This window comes from Amia ocellicauda, chromosome 11, assembly GCF_036373705.1.
Source record: "Amia ocellicauda isolate fAmiCal2 chromosome 11, fAmiCal2.hap1, whole genome shotgun sequence".
NCBI lineage: Eukaryota > Metazoa > Chordata > Actinopteri > Amiiformes > Amiidae > Amia > Amia ocellicauda.
In genome coordinates this window covers 21,090,320-21,106,125 of record NC_089860.1, presented here as the reverse complement: position 1 = coordinate 21,106,125, position 15,806 = coordinate 21,090,320, and the positions used below count along the sequence as shown (strand labels likewise).

At 38.3% G+C, this 15,806-nt stretch overlaps 1 protein-coding gene across 5 annotated transcripts in view; it reads right to left on the bottom strand.

The window, feature by feature from the left end:
• Positions 1 to 11,822: 11,822 nt before the first annotated feature.
• The window catches only part of rapgef6 (Rap guanine nucleotide exchange factor (GEF) 6), a 95,688-nt gene continuing 91,704 nt past the window's right edge, over positions 11,823 to 15,806 (bottom strand). For all 5 annotated transcript variants that reach the window (XM_066716888.1, XM_066716892.1, XM_066716891.1 and 2 more), the window contains one exon: positions 11,823 to 15,624. In XM_066716888.1, the coding sequence (XP_066572985.1) occupies positions 15,602 to 15,624 (23 nt within the window). In that variant the 3' untranslated portion in view covers positions 11,823 to 15,601. The remainder of the gene's footprint in view (positions 15,625 to 15,806) is intronic.

Sequence of the window (15,806 nt, the reverse complement as noted above, 5' to 3'; positions counted from 1 at the left end):
TATAATCTACAGGTTTCAGATCACTGTGTTGTTGTCAATTGTGTGGTATAGCAACTTCAAAACGCACCTGATAGCATGGAACAAAAATAACCTTGTATTTCCTTCATATATTTCGGCTTTTACAAGAACACCAATGTCTCACTGGCTGCAGAGAAGAAACTGAATGTCTCTGGAAAGTAACGAGGGGACAGGCGGGCTGCTGAGAGCAGTTTCAGGATGGGGACGGCTGTCTGTGACTGTTTTTTGACCTTGACTGTGCTTGCATCAAAAACGACAACATGCCATTTCTTCAACCTTTCGTATGGAAGCAAAGTGTGCACTTTTATTAACCTTTCTCAAGATCACAAAGGACAGGGTATGGCAACTAAAAGTACAGAACACACTGGCCTTGTTCTGGAAGCAGAATGCATGTAGCTGTACAAGGCCGGATGGAGTTAACCCTGAAGTTTCCTACATGTTTTATCTGCTAAACTAAACAAATGTTGTGAGTTTTTGGGTCATTGTTCATTTTATAGGAATTTTCAAGATGTACTGTAATCAGCGTCAGAAAATACAGGATCAATATATTAATACACTTCTATAAATGACTGCTATGGCTAATGTAATATTTAAAAATTAACACTGAATAAAATTATAATACCCTCAAGGTCCTTTAATCAATAATATCATATCATTCTATTTTTTAAGTATTTGCCATTAAATAAGAATTCCGTGACGTGCTAATACTATTTAGAAAAGTGTCATTTGACATTAGATATAGGTTAATTGCTTTATATTAAATGATTAATAAAATATACATGTGGAATTTGTTAAAAGTCAGAACTTTAGGTGTTCTGTAGAATATAAAGCAGTTTTGTGTTTAATTAAAAATAAAGTGCCTTTCTGGTTTGCTGTCAAAGCATTTCTCCTTAACATTATCTTTCCTGTAAAATGTGTTTTTAAGAGTGATAAACCTAGGCCTATAAGATTTTGGATAGCAGTCTTGCATAGATCAGAGACAGAAGGCTGGATTAGGCCTACTATTTCTACAGAAAGCAGTATTTGAATACTAAGATATTATTGTTGTTGTTTGTTATTGTGATGATGATGATGATGATGATGATGATGCAGTTTTTTCATATTTGTCTGCATGTGGGAATCACATGCTTGATAGCCAATCAGCAGTTAGGATTTTAAGCTGCTTGAATTCTCTGCATCTATCGAGTAAGGTACTGTTTTTAGCGGCATTAAACTGCAACAAACTGAAAAATGCATTTATTCAACAACACGGTTAGGTTATATACAGAACCTATGTCAGTCCCTATAAAGTATGTCTTCTTCATATTATTATTATTAACTGATCATACAGTTATAATAGTTAACAACCCCATAGTTTTGGGGACATGTGATCAACATCAGAACTCAGTGGAAGTGCACAACATGAATGTTGCTCCTGTGGGATTCATAAAATTATTAATTAAGAATTGGTGACCATTACTGTAAAGTGTTACCATTATTATTAGTAGTAATAGTAGTAAGCTGATAAAGATAATGATGATGATTGCAAAACACTGTTATACAACTTTCAGTATTTATTTGATTTATTATCACAGTGATTATTCAAAAGATTTTAATTTGCATTATTTTGTGCGTGGAAAAGTTTTCCACATGCACACACATCAATTTGTGTTTTCAGAAAGAAATGCTGTGCCCAATTTGCTAAGCAATTTCCTTGTTTTTCTTATCTTGACAGTTCACTCCCTGTACATGCACATTACACAAACTCAACCATCATCATCAAGAGTATATTATGGAAATTGTTTTAATGGCCTATTTGTGTCATTTGTTTCACAGAATGGAACATATTATTAGGGAGGAAATATTGCATTCAGTCATCTGTGGTCTGCTCATCTAGATGCAACACAGTAGACAGATGTGTACCGGCAATGACTTCACACGATTTCGTACTTTAAAGTGTATTGCAGAAAAGGGCATATTAACAGATGGATAAATGGCTACCGTGTGCAGAAACGTTGATCAGTCCTGAAGCACCGAACTCCTCCTTCGCTTGTTAACGCAGATGTGGTTACCCAAATAAAATAAGGATTGAAGTTTAAAAACAGAAGAGTACTGGCTTCTTGGATTATTATATAGAAAATGGGGGAGATGTTTATATACACACATACACACACACACATACACACAGTACTGTGCAAAAGTTTTAGGCAGGTGTGAAAAAATGCTGTAAAATTAGAATGCTTTAAAAAATAGGTTAATAGATTATATTTATCAATTAAAAAAATGCAAAGTGAGTGAACAGAAGAAAAATCTACATCAAATCCATATTTGGTGTGACCACCTAAAACAGCATCAATTCTTACAATTACAAATAGGTACACTTGCACAGTCAGGGATTTTGTAGGCATATAGTCAGGTGTATGATTAAACAATTGTACCAGACAGGTGCTAATGATCATCAATTCAATATGTAGGTTGAAACACAATCATTAACTGAAACAGAAACAGCTGTGTAGGAGGAATAAAACTGGGTGAGGAACAGCCAAACTCAGCTAACAAGGTGAGGTTGCTGAAGACAGTTTACTGTCAAAAGTCCTACACCATGGCAAGACTGAGCACAGCAACAAGACACAAGGTGGTTATACTGCATCAGCAAGGTCTCTCCCAGGCAGACATTTCAAGGCAGACAGGGGTTTCCAGATGTGCTGTCCAAGCTCTTTTGAAGAAGCACAAAGAAATGAATGTTGAGGACTGTAGACGCAGTGGTCGTCCAAGGAAACTTACTGCAGCAGATGAAAGACACATCATGCTTACTTCCCTTCACAATCAGAAGATGTCCAGCAGTGCCATCAGCTCAGAACTGGCAGAAAACAGTGGGACCCTGGTACACCCATCTACTGTCCAGAGAAGTCTCCTTCATGGAAGACTTGTGGCCAAAAAGCCATACCTCCGACATGGCAACAAGGCCAAGCGACTCAACTACGCATGAAAACACAGGAACTGGGTGCAGAAAAATGGCAGCAGGTGCTCTGAACTGATGAGTCAAAATTTGAAATATTTGGCAGTTTGTTCACCGAAGGGCTGGAGAGCGGTACACGAATGAGTGTCTGCAGGCAACAGTGAAACATGGTGGAGGTTCCTGGCAAGTTTGGGGCTGCATTTCTGCAAATGGAGTTGGGGATTTGGTCAGAATGAATGGTCTCCTCAATGCTGAGAAGTACAGGCAGATACTTATCCATCATGCAATACCATCAGGGAGGCATCTGATTGGCCCCAAATTCTGCAGCATGACAACGACCCCAAACATACAGGGAAAGTCATTAAGAACGATCTTCAATGTAAAGAAGAATAAGGAGTCCTGGAAGTGATGGTTTGGCCCCCACAGAGCCCTGATCTCAACATCATCGAGTCTGTCTGGGATTACATGAAGAGAGAGAAGCAACTGAGGCTGCCTAAATCCACAGAAGAAGTGTGGTTAGTTCTCCAACATGTTTGGGCCAACCTATCTGCCGAGTTCTGTCAAAAACTGTGTGCAAGTGTACCTAGAAAAATTGATGCGGTTTTGAAGGCAAAGGGAGGTCACAGCAAATATGGATTTGATGTAGATTTGTCTTCTGTTCACTCACTTTGCATTTAATTAATTGATAAATATAATCTATGAACATGTCTATTTTTGAAAGGATTCTTACTTTACAGCATTTTTTCACATCTGCCTAAAATGTTTGCACAGTACTGTATATATATATATATACATATATATATATATATACATATATACATATATATATATATATATATACATATATATACATATATATATATATATACATATATATATATACATACATATATATATATACATATATATATACATACATATATATATATACATATATATATACATATATACATATATATATATATATATATATATACATATATATATATATATATATATATATATATATATATATATATATATATATATATATATATATATATATATATTTTTTTTTTTTTTAATTTCCATATTGTTACATGGATTTTAAATGCTAACACGTAACAAGTTTTAAATGTGTTCGCCAATTACTGAACGAAAGAAAATACTGCCACCTTCTGGTTTTCAAAAACAACAGGCGTGTATGCCAGGTTTGGTTACAAATGTGTTGCACCTAAGCAGACTTTGCTGTATGAGGGACACAACATAAGAACCCAAAAATGTATGTAATGCAAGACAACCTTTCACCTCTTTTCCTAAAGCACTACACTTAATATCCTACTGTTCGCAAACTTCTTAAAAGGGCGTAAAGACCTAACAAAACAGTTCTTACACTTGATCTGTGTCCTGTGTCAGTAGTACTTTAATTCGGGCCCAGCTCAGGTAACATTAAGGCAAGTGTGCTCATCCTTGATGTTTATTAAACAGCAGAATAGGATTTTTCCATGTGTGAGGGTTATATTTTTATATACTTGGTGTACTTTAGAGAGGTGGAAAAATACATATAGCCACAATCTAGATCAACAGTAAGCATTTGCATTTTCATGAATACAGCTGGTACTAATGGTAGTGGCAGTTTTGAACAGAGTTCATGGCACATCCATGCAAATGAATCTCATTCCTGTATTCCACAAATGAAATTGCACTACATAAAAAGAAAAAACAACAAATGCAACAGTTAGCTGCGGTTTCTCCAATCCCCCAAATCTTGTAGTAATTGGTGATTGGAAGTGTCAGAAATTACATGTCCACCCTCCCCACAATTCGGTGTATTAGTCGGTCACCTGCCAAAATAGCCCTGCAGTCTATTTTCAAAATTTTGCCTTCAGACATTCACTGCTGCAGCTCTTTGAACAGCCCTGCAATTATGACAGCGAGCTTAAGGAAAGTAAAAAGTCTGAAGGAAAAATGGTTTAACGGTTTGCAATAATAATTACACTTTACCTCGATAGTTAACCTTTACCCTGCCTACAGCAATAGCTCCCACCTTTGTAATGAGCAGAAATTTGTTAAATTGATTTAAAAGTTCCTTGTGCCTCTTGCCTTTTATTCTGTGACTGCAATGTAAATGGAAAATGCATGCTTAATTGCAGATTATGCATACACTCTTCTAGATCGTATCATTGATTTACACAAACAAGGATATCTTCTCCACATTAGCCAGCAGATAACTTAAATTGCCAAAGGAAAAGCATGGTAGTGTGTGACAGAGAATTTTAAAGAGGTGTTGGTATTGTTAGGAAACTGGCATTTCATCACGTTATGCTTGTAGAAATGTACAGATATATGTATTGTGCACTGTTCAAGTCATTTTCAGGCGCTGAATTATGGGAACTTGGTCCATGACACGTGGACACGGTAACAGCACCAAAACACACACAGTGTAACTGGACACGTACCATATGCTGGGCTGGGAGGCTCCTATGACCCGTAGAAACAAACATCGCAGCATGGGGCATTGAAAATCAACAACCTGCGGGAGGACCAGAAACAAAAGGTCAAAAGCACCAGCCTTGTTTATTATGAATGACAATCACAACAAGAGTCTCACATAAACAATTAGACGCTCCATACAGCCACCTTAGGGAGGCAGAAAGCAAATGCCAGACACAAGCAGATCATACCGACGCACAGAAAGATCTGTTCATCATTGATGCATATCCAACATCACAGACTGTGCAGAATCTGTTTTATTTTCCTGCACTGCTCACAAAATAAGTTTTGCAATACCCGGAGGGTGTGAAACCAGTCAAAGGTGAACAAAGCGCGGGGAACACACTGCTGGAGCCACGAATCCCATCAGCACGAGCCAGGCACTGCCTTCTGTTGCGGAACGTTTCATCGGCATGACAAACATATATCGAGCTTAAGCATTCCCATACATACTGTCTAGTGCACCGAGAGTAGAGATTCATCATGTGACTTAAAGCAAGGCTTTAACTCTGTATTTTAAAGCTTCCCTGTATAGCATACAATCATGTGTCTTATTTATGTGTGTGATACTTAACCTTTTCTACACTCAAGGAAAAAATACCATTAGTGGAGGTCAACAAGGGCAGAGAGGATCAATAGGCAATCAATGCAACTGAGCAAATATGGATACATTTCCTTTCAACGTTCTCGCTCCCGTACCATAGGGATGGTGGATTGGCTGACTCAGATTGTTTTTCATAGCAGACATCGGGCCAGGTTTTATTACACTTAAAGTCAGCCTTCCTGGGTAGAACTGCTGACATATAAACATTTCTAAACTTCACAGAAATTATTCACAAACTATCAACCACACTTAGAAGAGCTATAAGCATTTTAGCAGGATATTAAGTTAGATTTTATTCCTTTTTTAAATATATATGAAATATGACATACATATCTCAGAAAATAAATAATTCAAACAGATTCAGTATATTGTCCTTCCTTTCCAGCCTAGTAACTAGTTTTGGTGTCTGGAAAGGAAGGACAGTAAGGTTAATATACTTTATTTACTCTATAAGTAGGATCAAACTTATAGACCTTTGTGTGCTTGTTTGTTTGTTTGAGCTTAACCTGCAAACTTTGTCTAAATATTTCATAAGGAGTGCTAAATATGAAACTGTAGACACTGAAGAGGGGTTATCTGTGATATTGATTGCTATCATTGGTTTTCATCCACATGTGCTACAAGCCAAAAACAGTCTCTTCCATATCTTGATTTAGGGGGGCTGCATCTCTCTGTTTGCAGATACTGTAAATCCTTTAAAACACACCTTCAGCGAAGCAGGCACAGCATTACCCAACGAAGATTGGCTCTTAAAGAAAGAGTCACATCAAGGATGGACATATATTCTTGCAATTCGTTTCTGGCAAGGGCTCATAAAGAACTGTGGCATTTATATGGAAAGTTCTGCTGGTAACACATGGACTTTCAAAAGTTAAGCAAAAGAGAAGGCTTTCATTGGCTGCGAGTAGAAAAACTAAACAAACAAAATGCCAACTCTAAATTTTTCAGGGAATGTTTTTATTTTGTTTTGTTGTAATGCGAGGTCATAACTCTTTAAATGGCCCCTGTCCCAATCATCAAATGAGTTCAACTTAACAGCCAATCTGTAAAAAAAAACACCCAGCCCTAAACGCTATTGTGCTGACCAGAGCTAAGGGATTCGATATCTCTCCATTTATATGCATTGAGAACAGACCTGACCTTGAGAACAGCATGTGTTCGGACTGATTTTCACACAGCCCCGAGGTTGCAATTCCCACTACCGGAGATACTGTACTTCAGATGTGGAGCACAACCTCCTGATGTGTCCAAACTGCTACACGAGTCTAGCTTGCGTCTCATGGCCAGGGACCAGACGTGCTAAAAAATCAGCACAATCTTTCCGTCACAATGTCCTCTTTTTCCAGTGTGGATACAACAATATTCAAAAGGCCATATTCTACTATTCCATGTGTTATTCTTCACAAAACATGATGTAGAATACAACTAAAGCTTATTGTACATGTATTTAAAAACATGTCAATTAGAAATGTTAAAGCTAAATTATGTATATTTGCATGCAATACATGTAGCAATTGCAATGCACTACAGAAGCCTTTTCTCCTTATCAACACATCATGAAAATAATAACATATCAGCAAAAAAACAAGTTGATTTCTTACTAACCCAAATGTTGACCCAAAAACAACATGACAATGATTCTGTGGAAAGATGTCATACACAGTCCTAGACAGACAAAAATACTCTTTCACTCTTTCAAATTATTTGCTCTTACAACTAGTATACCAAAACTGAAAAGGTGCATTAACTCTGATCTGTAAAGACAGAACTGGAAAACTTTAGTTCTCAGGTTTGCTATTGTTCAACAAATATCAATTTGATAGCTGCCACCTTACCTGCAATATAATAATTAGATTATTGTTTAACACCCGTTAAGCATAACAAATCCAATTAAATATTGTATATAGTGTAAACATCCAAACATAAAAGATAAGCTCATTATCAGATTGTACCCAAGGTATCCAGAGAAATCATTTTATCATTTTAATAAGCTAAAAAACCAATGGATCTAAACATTACGATGACTATCAGTTAAGTGGTTATGTCAATTGCTTCAGTGAACCCTGATACAGAGGTGTCTTCAGTGTACTCAAACCCAGGACCTACTAGCATATTACTGAGGAGAGGGGGTGGGTTTAAGTTTTTACATACAAATTAGTGGATAGCAAATATAACAGTTGCACAGTTAAAGAATAGTATTTAGGTAGCATGCATCATTTTTTTTAAATGATGACAAGGCTATGAAAACACTAACATAGCGAGCAACAATTGCTGTTATGTTGAGCTCACCAATATTAACATTAAACACTCATTCTACTCTTCGTCTGTGTTTTTGTACATGACACATAATAAGGAAACACTTCCACCAAGTGGCCTGTCTGGCATATAACACCTTCTTCTCATTCAAAACCATTTTATACAGATGTGCAACATACTGCATAGAGTGACAATGTTTAAATGGCACATTACAAGAAGAACAGATCAAAGATGGACAAAGGAAGCCATTGAATGCATCTCAAAAGATGAAAGATGACCACGTAAAGCAGGAAGATAAATCATACACTTTGCAGGTGGGACATGGAGAAGGTAACCTACATTAACGTGATTGACAAATCTGATCAACCTAATTGACAATGAAACAAATGCACACATCAAATCACTCCGATCAACAAAAGCCTGGCACAGGACATTGTGTATTATTTTAGGCAGGCCGGTGGGTTAACGAATCGCAAACGTCCATCAATCGCATGGGTGTTAACTGTACTGCTTCCTATGTGTAAATCCCCAGCACAGCTCTCCGTCTAGACTCTGTGTTTGATCAATGTCCACTGCAGAAAACCCATTATTTTCCCGTTTCAACTCCCAGATCAACCAGCGATTTCATTTAAGCGTCCGAGGGAGAGGTCAACACACCTGCGAGCGAGACTGGAGAGCCGGCTGCCCAGACAGGTCTTCGAGGTATTTTATGAGGATTAAATTGCAATACTGGATTTGTCAGTGGGGTTTAAATCACCACTGTTAAATGTCACTCTCAGATAATAGCTCTCAATAATATTATTGTCGAGCGGTAACACGCATGTCCTCGGCGGCCCGAGCACACTCCCACGACGCGCTGTGTGAATACGCCCCAGTCCCTACCTTTGTGTAAATGAAGTCCATCCTGCGGTCCTTTTTAGTAAATTGTCCAATTGCTCGGTCATAGAAGCGGCTCCAAGAGAAAGCTGTGAATCTTATTCCAAATGATGCAAAACCCAGTCACTGAAAGGACACATTTCTTCCCATTGCAACGGGTTAAACGTCTCTTAATAATATAATATAGAGCCTTGGTGCGTTTTGCTGAAGTAGAAAAATCCGGGGCCAGGCCATTTAAAGTAGAAACAAATCAGTCTGATAGTGCTGCATGCTTGTGTTAACACTAATTTCAGACTTGCACACAGACACTGTTCCCTCAGCTCGGCCTGCAAGTCGATTAGTTGGCCTGACGTAACTACGGCGCCATTGTATGCTCGACTAGTGCGCATGCGTGGTGCCTAAACAACCGTTTCCACACGCAGCTTTCCAGCCAGCCGATGAGCCGCTGTGCATGATGGGAGCTGAGGGACACACAGAGCGCATGCGCGAAACAAGCTAAACCCCGGCCAGCTTTGCCGTCCGTAGATGGCGTAGTGTTGATGAGCAGTGCAGTAATCGCAATATGAAAAGATGGACTTGTTCTTTGAGGAGAAAATAAAAGGGTGCAAAACAAAACAAATACTTCCATGACATGAGTTTTAGAGAAATATAGTGATAATATGCGTCTGGTCTTTTCACAGAAACTGCATGTGAACATCCTGAGCCGTGCCGTTAGCCGCCGGAAGTCTTTCATTGCCACCATGTGCAGATGGGGGTCCTGCTTCAGTGGCTCGAAGAGATTGACGGACAAGGTGTGGGGGAACACGGGGGGCATCCCCTGGAGTGAGCCCAGGTCCCGGGACCCCTGCACACAGTGGGGGAGCCACTTGCACCCCAGGTGTTTCTCCAGCACACCAAGGGCAATTTGGAGCTGCCTAGATAGCTGCCTCTCTGTCCATTCCTGCGGATCGGGCCATCTGAGCAGCATGTACAACAGGATTGTCTTCAGATGGTAGGAGGTCAGGAAGGAGGACATAGGGTCCTCTGGGCTGAGAGACGCTGACTGGGTGTTGGCAACGGAGAGCATGTGCAGACACTTTACCACCGTGTTTCCCGCAGCTATACTCGGGCTAGACGACTGGCCTGGCCAAAAACTTGGTGTGAACGTCGAATAAATTGAAATAAGCAAACCTTTGCTCGATATTCCCCTGCTCTCCTGCGCTACAGCTTTCTGGAGGAAACACTGTCTTACCTTGAAACTGTGCTGTGATTATTCCACCAGTAATTCTTCTCCTGATCTCAGCTGCAATTTCCTCTTCAAACTCGAATACTTTGGTATCTCGAATAGATATCGTATATAGCGAATAGATACGGTATATCTCCAAGCTTCACAGATGTGATGTTGCTTTCTCGTTATACCAGTCCGAATCTCTGACTTCTGCCTTCGATTGATAAACTAACAACTTCTTCGTGTGACGTCATAGCCGCTACTGACGTCATAGCCAGCAGTAAAGTTTACACATTGTGTCGTGTATGTCGACGAAGTCCTAACCGGAGGTGTATGTGTGATACTAGGTACTGACCAAGTGCCCCAGCCCCCCCAAAAGTGCCCGTTTTTGCATCTGTTACAGAAATTGTCCAAATACATGATTAAATACTCGCAATAGCATTCTCCCATTTTATTGTTCTGTTTATTGATTTTTTTGACACGTTTGTTCTAGGTGAAGAAAGAAAATATTTTTTTTATAAATTTATAAATGTTTTTATATTGAAAGGTGCTTAGTTTAATGATTGTGATTATGCTATTCACTGAAAGGTGACTGACACTTGCTATTTCAAAGACAACTCCCACAACAAGTAGGAAATAACCCACCCTTTTAGTCCTCTGTTACTCCCAACATGAATGTAAAGGAAATAAAGAGTCAGTAAGAGTAAAGCACAGTTGCCTCAAATATATTAAGGATTAAAACATCAGATCATAGACATGGGCAAAAGGTTTGGTCTGTCAAAATAAACTATTTGGTATATTTGGAAGAAGCAAGAACCCATCGATAAACTCGGAAATAGCAAATGACCTGGTAGACCACAGAGACCACTATGGTGGATGACTGAACAATACATTTATTTGTGAAAATAAATTCCTTTTTTTTCCACTGTCAAACTGATCAGAACAACTCTCCTGGATGTAGGCACTGAAATAAAGATCAACCTATTCCAGATTGAGGGAAATGGGGAGGAACACAATAATTACTCATTTATCTAGGTTATGTGAACTTTGTGAATTCTCTATCTACCCAACCCACCCCCCACCCTCTCTCTTTTACTTCCACTTGTACTTTTTGTTGCTCCTTGCTGCCTGAAACAATGCCTTGTCCTTCAGAAGTCTGGGGTATCATGAACTGAGCGACTCCACTCTGTCCTCTGCTGCTCGGACGTGGTATCATGTCATTACAAGCATGTGAAAACGTAGTGTATGCATTACAGTAGGGTGTGCACGAAAATATGGGAAAGATCGCCTCCTGTATTGATTCAGTAAGGGACACTTAATTTAATTTTTCAATACGGGACGATTCCGTATTATATGGGACAAGTGGCAACCATACTTTCCAGGCTATAACTTTGAATGAGTAAAAGATAATAAAACCAGCACCATTACAATACATTGCAGACTACATTGCGTTTAATTTACTGAGTTTATTATTGTCATCAGTAGACTTGGGAGGAATAAACAGTAATTTTTAAACATTCTCTTAAACAAAATATAACAAATATTTACACTCACTGGTAAAAGTACAAAAAGCATACAGGCAAATCATTGTCTTTCTAAAAGACATAAGTTACAACAACTATCAAAAGTGGGAGACAAGAAGCCACCGGTTGAATAATACTTTTGTTTTCCACAGACATGTGCAGTACAATTACTACTTGTTCACAATTGTGCAGTCCTGCCATATGTCTACATTAAAAAAACAAAAAACAAACAAAACAAAAACACATTTATTCCACAGCTCATAGTGCATTCTAGATATATTGTAATAGACACAAGCGATTAGCAAACAGTGACGCACAGGAGTCAGCAAAAATGCCAAAGTAAATTATCCAGTATTTGTAGGAAGCAGAGTTAAAGAGAAAATAGGCCTGGGTGGAATTGGTACTGAATCACAGCCTTCACTTCTCACACAGAGAGTTCGGCTGCCTATCAAACAACATTACTGAGCCGGCCTTCAGATTTTCCGGGGGCATTTAATAAGCAAAAGCAGCAAACACCCCAGAACCACGTTTCACCCAAGTGTCAAAGATCTCGGCTATCTGAAGTGAAGGATCTTATAGCCGGACATGGTGAGGGAAGAGGGGGAAAACCACAACATCCTGTTTTATGATGGTTTTTCTATGTGCACGCATTGAAGCTGGGGTGAAAACGAAACCTCCATGTGTGAAAAACGTGTCAGACCTGTGAATGTGAATGTGACCGGATCAGCTTGGGGCAGTAGTAAAAAGACTACATTTTCATATTAGTCACAAGTACAAAAGTCTTCCGTATTTTTGAGAATCCAGTGAATTGTCAAACATCTACTGCTGCTTCGGATTTCTTAATGATTTTTGATCGGCTTTTTTTATTTTCGAATTGGGAACTTTTCGTCTTACAGGGACAAATCTTCAAAGCATTCTTTTAACATCACTGTAATGTTCTATACATTTTCTTTCATGGCATTCTGCTGTTATGGATTTGTCAGGCCTCAATACAAGTTTCCTCTTTAACTTTGCTGGAAAGTAAAGGACACAATTTGCGATTGACACTACCGATCAATATGATCAGTTAACCTGAATAAGGACCACAGCAAGGTCATGCAAAAGCAAGCCACACTGCGAGTTGAAAATACATAGAATAAAATCTGTTAATACCAAATGTCAATGATTTCTTTTCATTACTATTTACAATGCTCTACAATTGATTTAAATTAAGAAAATATAAAGATCAAGAATATATATATATATATATATATATATATATATATATATATATATATATAAGATCTCTCTTAAAAGTTTGTGGCAAATGTTAATACTAAATTGTTTGTTAAGGTTGTTGGGGAATGTGCAAAGATTTCAGAAGTCACCAGCTTGATATTGGGCTGGTGTCAGTGCCAAAACATTTCACTTACTTATTAACCTTAGATATTGTGTGAGGTCAGTTAGCCGATATTCTTCATGACACTATGGACAGGTAAGAAAAGAAAACAGAAGGGGAAAAACAAAACCTCTTCTGCTGGGTTAGTTGTGAAATGTCTGGCTAACCTTCCCCCCCATTGTTGGGGACACTCTTCCATGCTCTCATCTTCAGAAGCATCCCATTGTACCCAATTACTGTACATCTTTTACAACAAGAAGCGGAGGACAGCAGTACAATGAGAAGATGAGGTTCTTGTACTCTTCATATAAATAAAAGCACAATAAATCAGAGGGAGGGAAAATAAATGACGGCAAAATACATAAAAAAGCTCTGTACAATAACTATGGGATTTCAAACTTAAACTCAGTCATTGAGTTAACGTAAAATAAATGTTCTCATTAAGATTCCTGCCCCCAAATTGGTAAGGGCAATCACAACCTTCAATTTTATATTTTAGTATAACAAAATATTAAAATACAGTCTTTATAGTTCTTTTTTCATCTATACATTGTCAGCAACATTAATTTATAATAAAACAAAAATATAGATGTGTGTATATATATATATATATATATATGTATATATTACCATTAATATATTCAAGTCTTTTGTATGATGTAACAAGCAAAAAAAAATTTTGGGCACCCACAGCAAATTAAAATGAAAACCCAGAGATATTCCAGTTATATGCCCACATGTTACACTAACACTGTTACTCCCAGCTCCAGCCCCAGAGGGCCTGATGGGGCCACCGTGTGTGTTCAGTGAACCGGCTGAATTACTTCACTTGCATGTGAAAGAAGGAGTTAATCCTGTGTCTTTCCAGGATCCAAACTTAAAATGTGTACAACATAACATGAAGCAAATAAAGGAGATCAGCCAGCGTGGAGAGGTGGTGAGCAATCCTACTTTACGAACAATGTGTTTGTAGTTTTCGTGCGTCTTTTTCGTTTGTTGATGCTGTGCAGTTTTCCATCTTGACCAGAAAAAGGATAAAGCAGGAGTTTTAACACAAGTCACACTCGGACACCGATTAGAATGTCGCTACGGCATTGAGATTCCCCAACTGGAAAAGAAGGCATTTGCTTTTCCATTTGCTTATGATTGGTCTGCTGTTGGATTTAGTACATATTTTAATAGAGACATAATATTCAAAATGGAGTTTTAAACTGAAATTCGGGAGGAGGACAACCCCCAAATAGCACCTTTGCAGCAGCTCCTGGGCTCATTCCACCTGGTGGGGGGTGATCTGATGACCTCGTCCTCGTGGCCAGGTCATTGTTCCCTTAGTCAAGCTAGTCTATGCCATAAAAACAATATTTACCTTTTATCACAGATGTCTATTGGGGTTGTCCGAACTACTGAAATAAATACTGTGAACAGGTAGATGGCAGCGTTGCGATGAATGAATCTTGCCAACTACTATAGATCTGTGACCTGCAGTGACTACAAATTGTGTTTTCTGGATCACAGAAGATTGGTTGGAGATGTTTTCTCAGGTAAATGTTTTGAAACTACATATTAAAAAGGCATCAAATATATTCAAAATAAACAAGATGCACTGACATTTAATTTGTCTTAGACTGTCAAACTATAGAAATCAGCAAGACCTCTCATAATCCTGTACCTTCTCAAAAAACAATCACTGCTTGGTCCCCTTCCTGGGTATACAATGTTCAGATCACACTAAGACACATTTGTAAAGCATTAGCATGCTACTTAAAGCACAAGATTGCTACACTTATTTATATGTGCACTATGCTTCATTAACCAGTCCAATAGTTCACAGCAAAACCTAAAAGATATCAGCTTGTCAAAGTCACAAAAAAATGTGCTGCAGCACTTAATACTTTTTGTATAAAACCATGATTGATGTCGTTAGACAACATCCAATCCATTCCGAAGAGTGAAATTAATAACAAGATTCTTCCATTCCCTCTGTTGATTTGTGTCCAACATAGCAACATGATTTTGGGAATAATGGTCACTGAAGATATGCTCTGGTCCCAGCTTTGACAAAAATGAAAAATCAAATAAATCTAGTATCATTTAAAAATATATATTTTCTGTTCTGTTTCTTCTCATTGTCCTGTTCAAGTCCCAACACATACAGAGCAGTTGTGTTTAACAGCTTTGTTGCATTGTATGAATGATAAGGAAAAATGTGCTCCATGGAAAGACAGCAGCAAGCTGGTTTAGCTTATGTTCTACTACACTTCTAGGTTTGATCGTCCAGTGTGATGGTGTCCAGAGAGTGCTGGACTCCTCAGGGAACCTTTTCAGAGAACTACACGGCTGACACTTGCTCTTCTGTGAAAGAGAACGGAGAAAGACAGCATTACTACTGCAGCAAAACGTCAATCTGCACATCTGTCTCAGTTTTTAAAGCAATGCTTTTAGCTTTTACAAAGACAATCACAGCTTGCAGAAACAGCCCTGGATTCTCATATTCATATCAGAAGGGCATAATGAAATCTAGTTACTGAACTAAT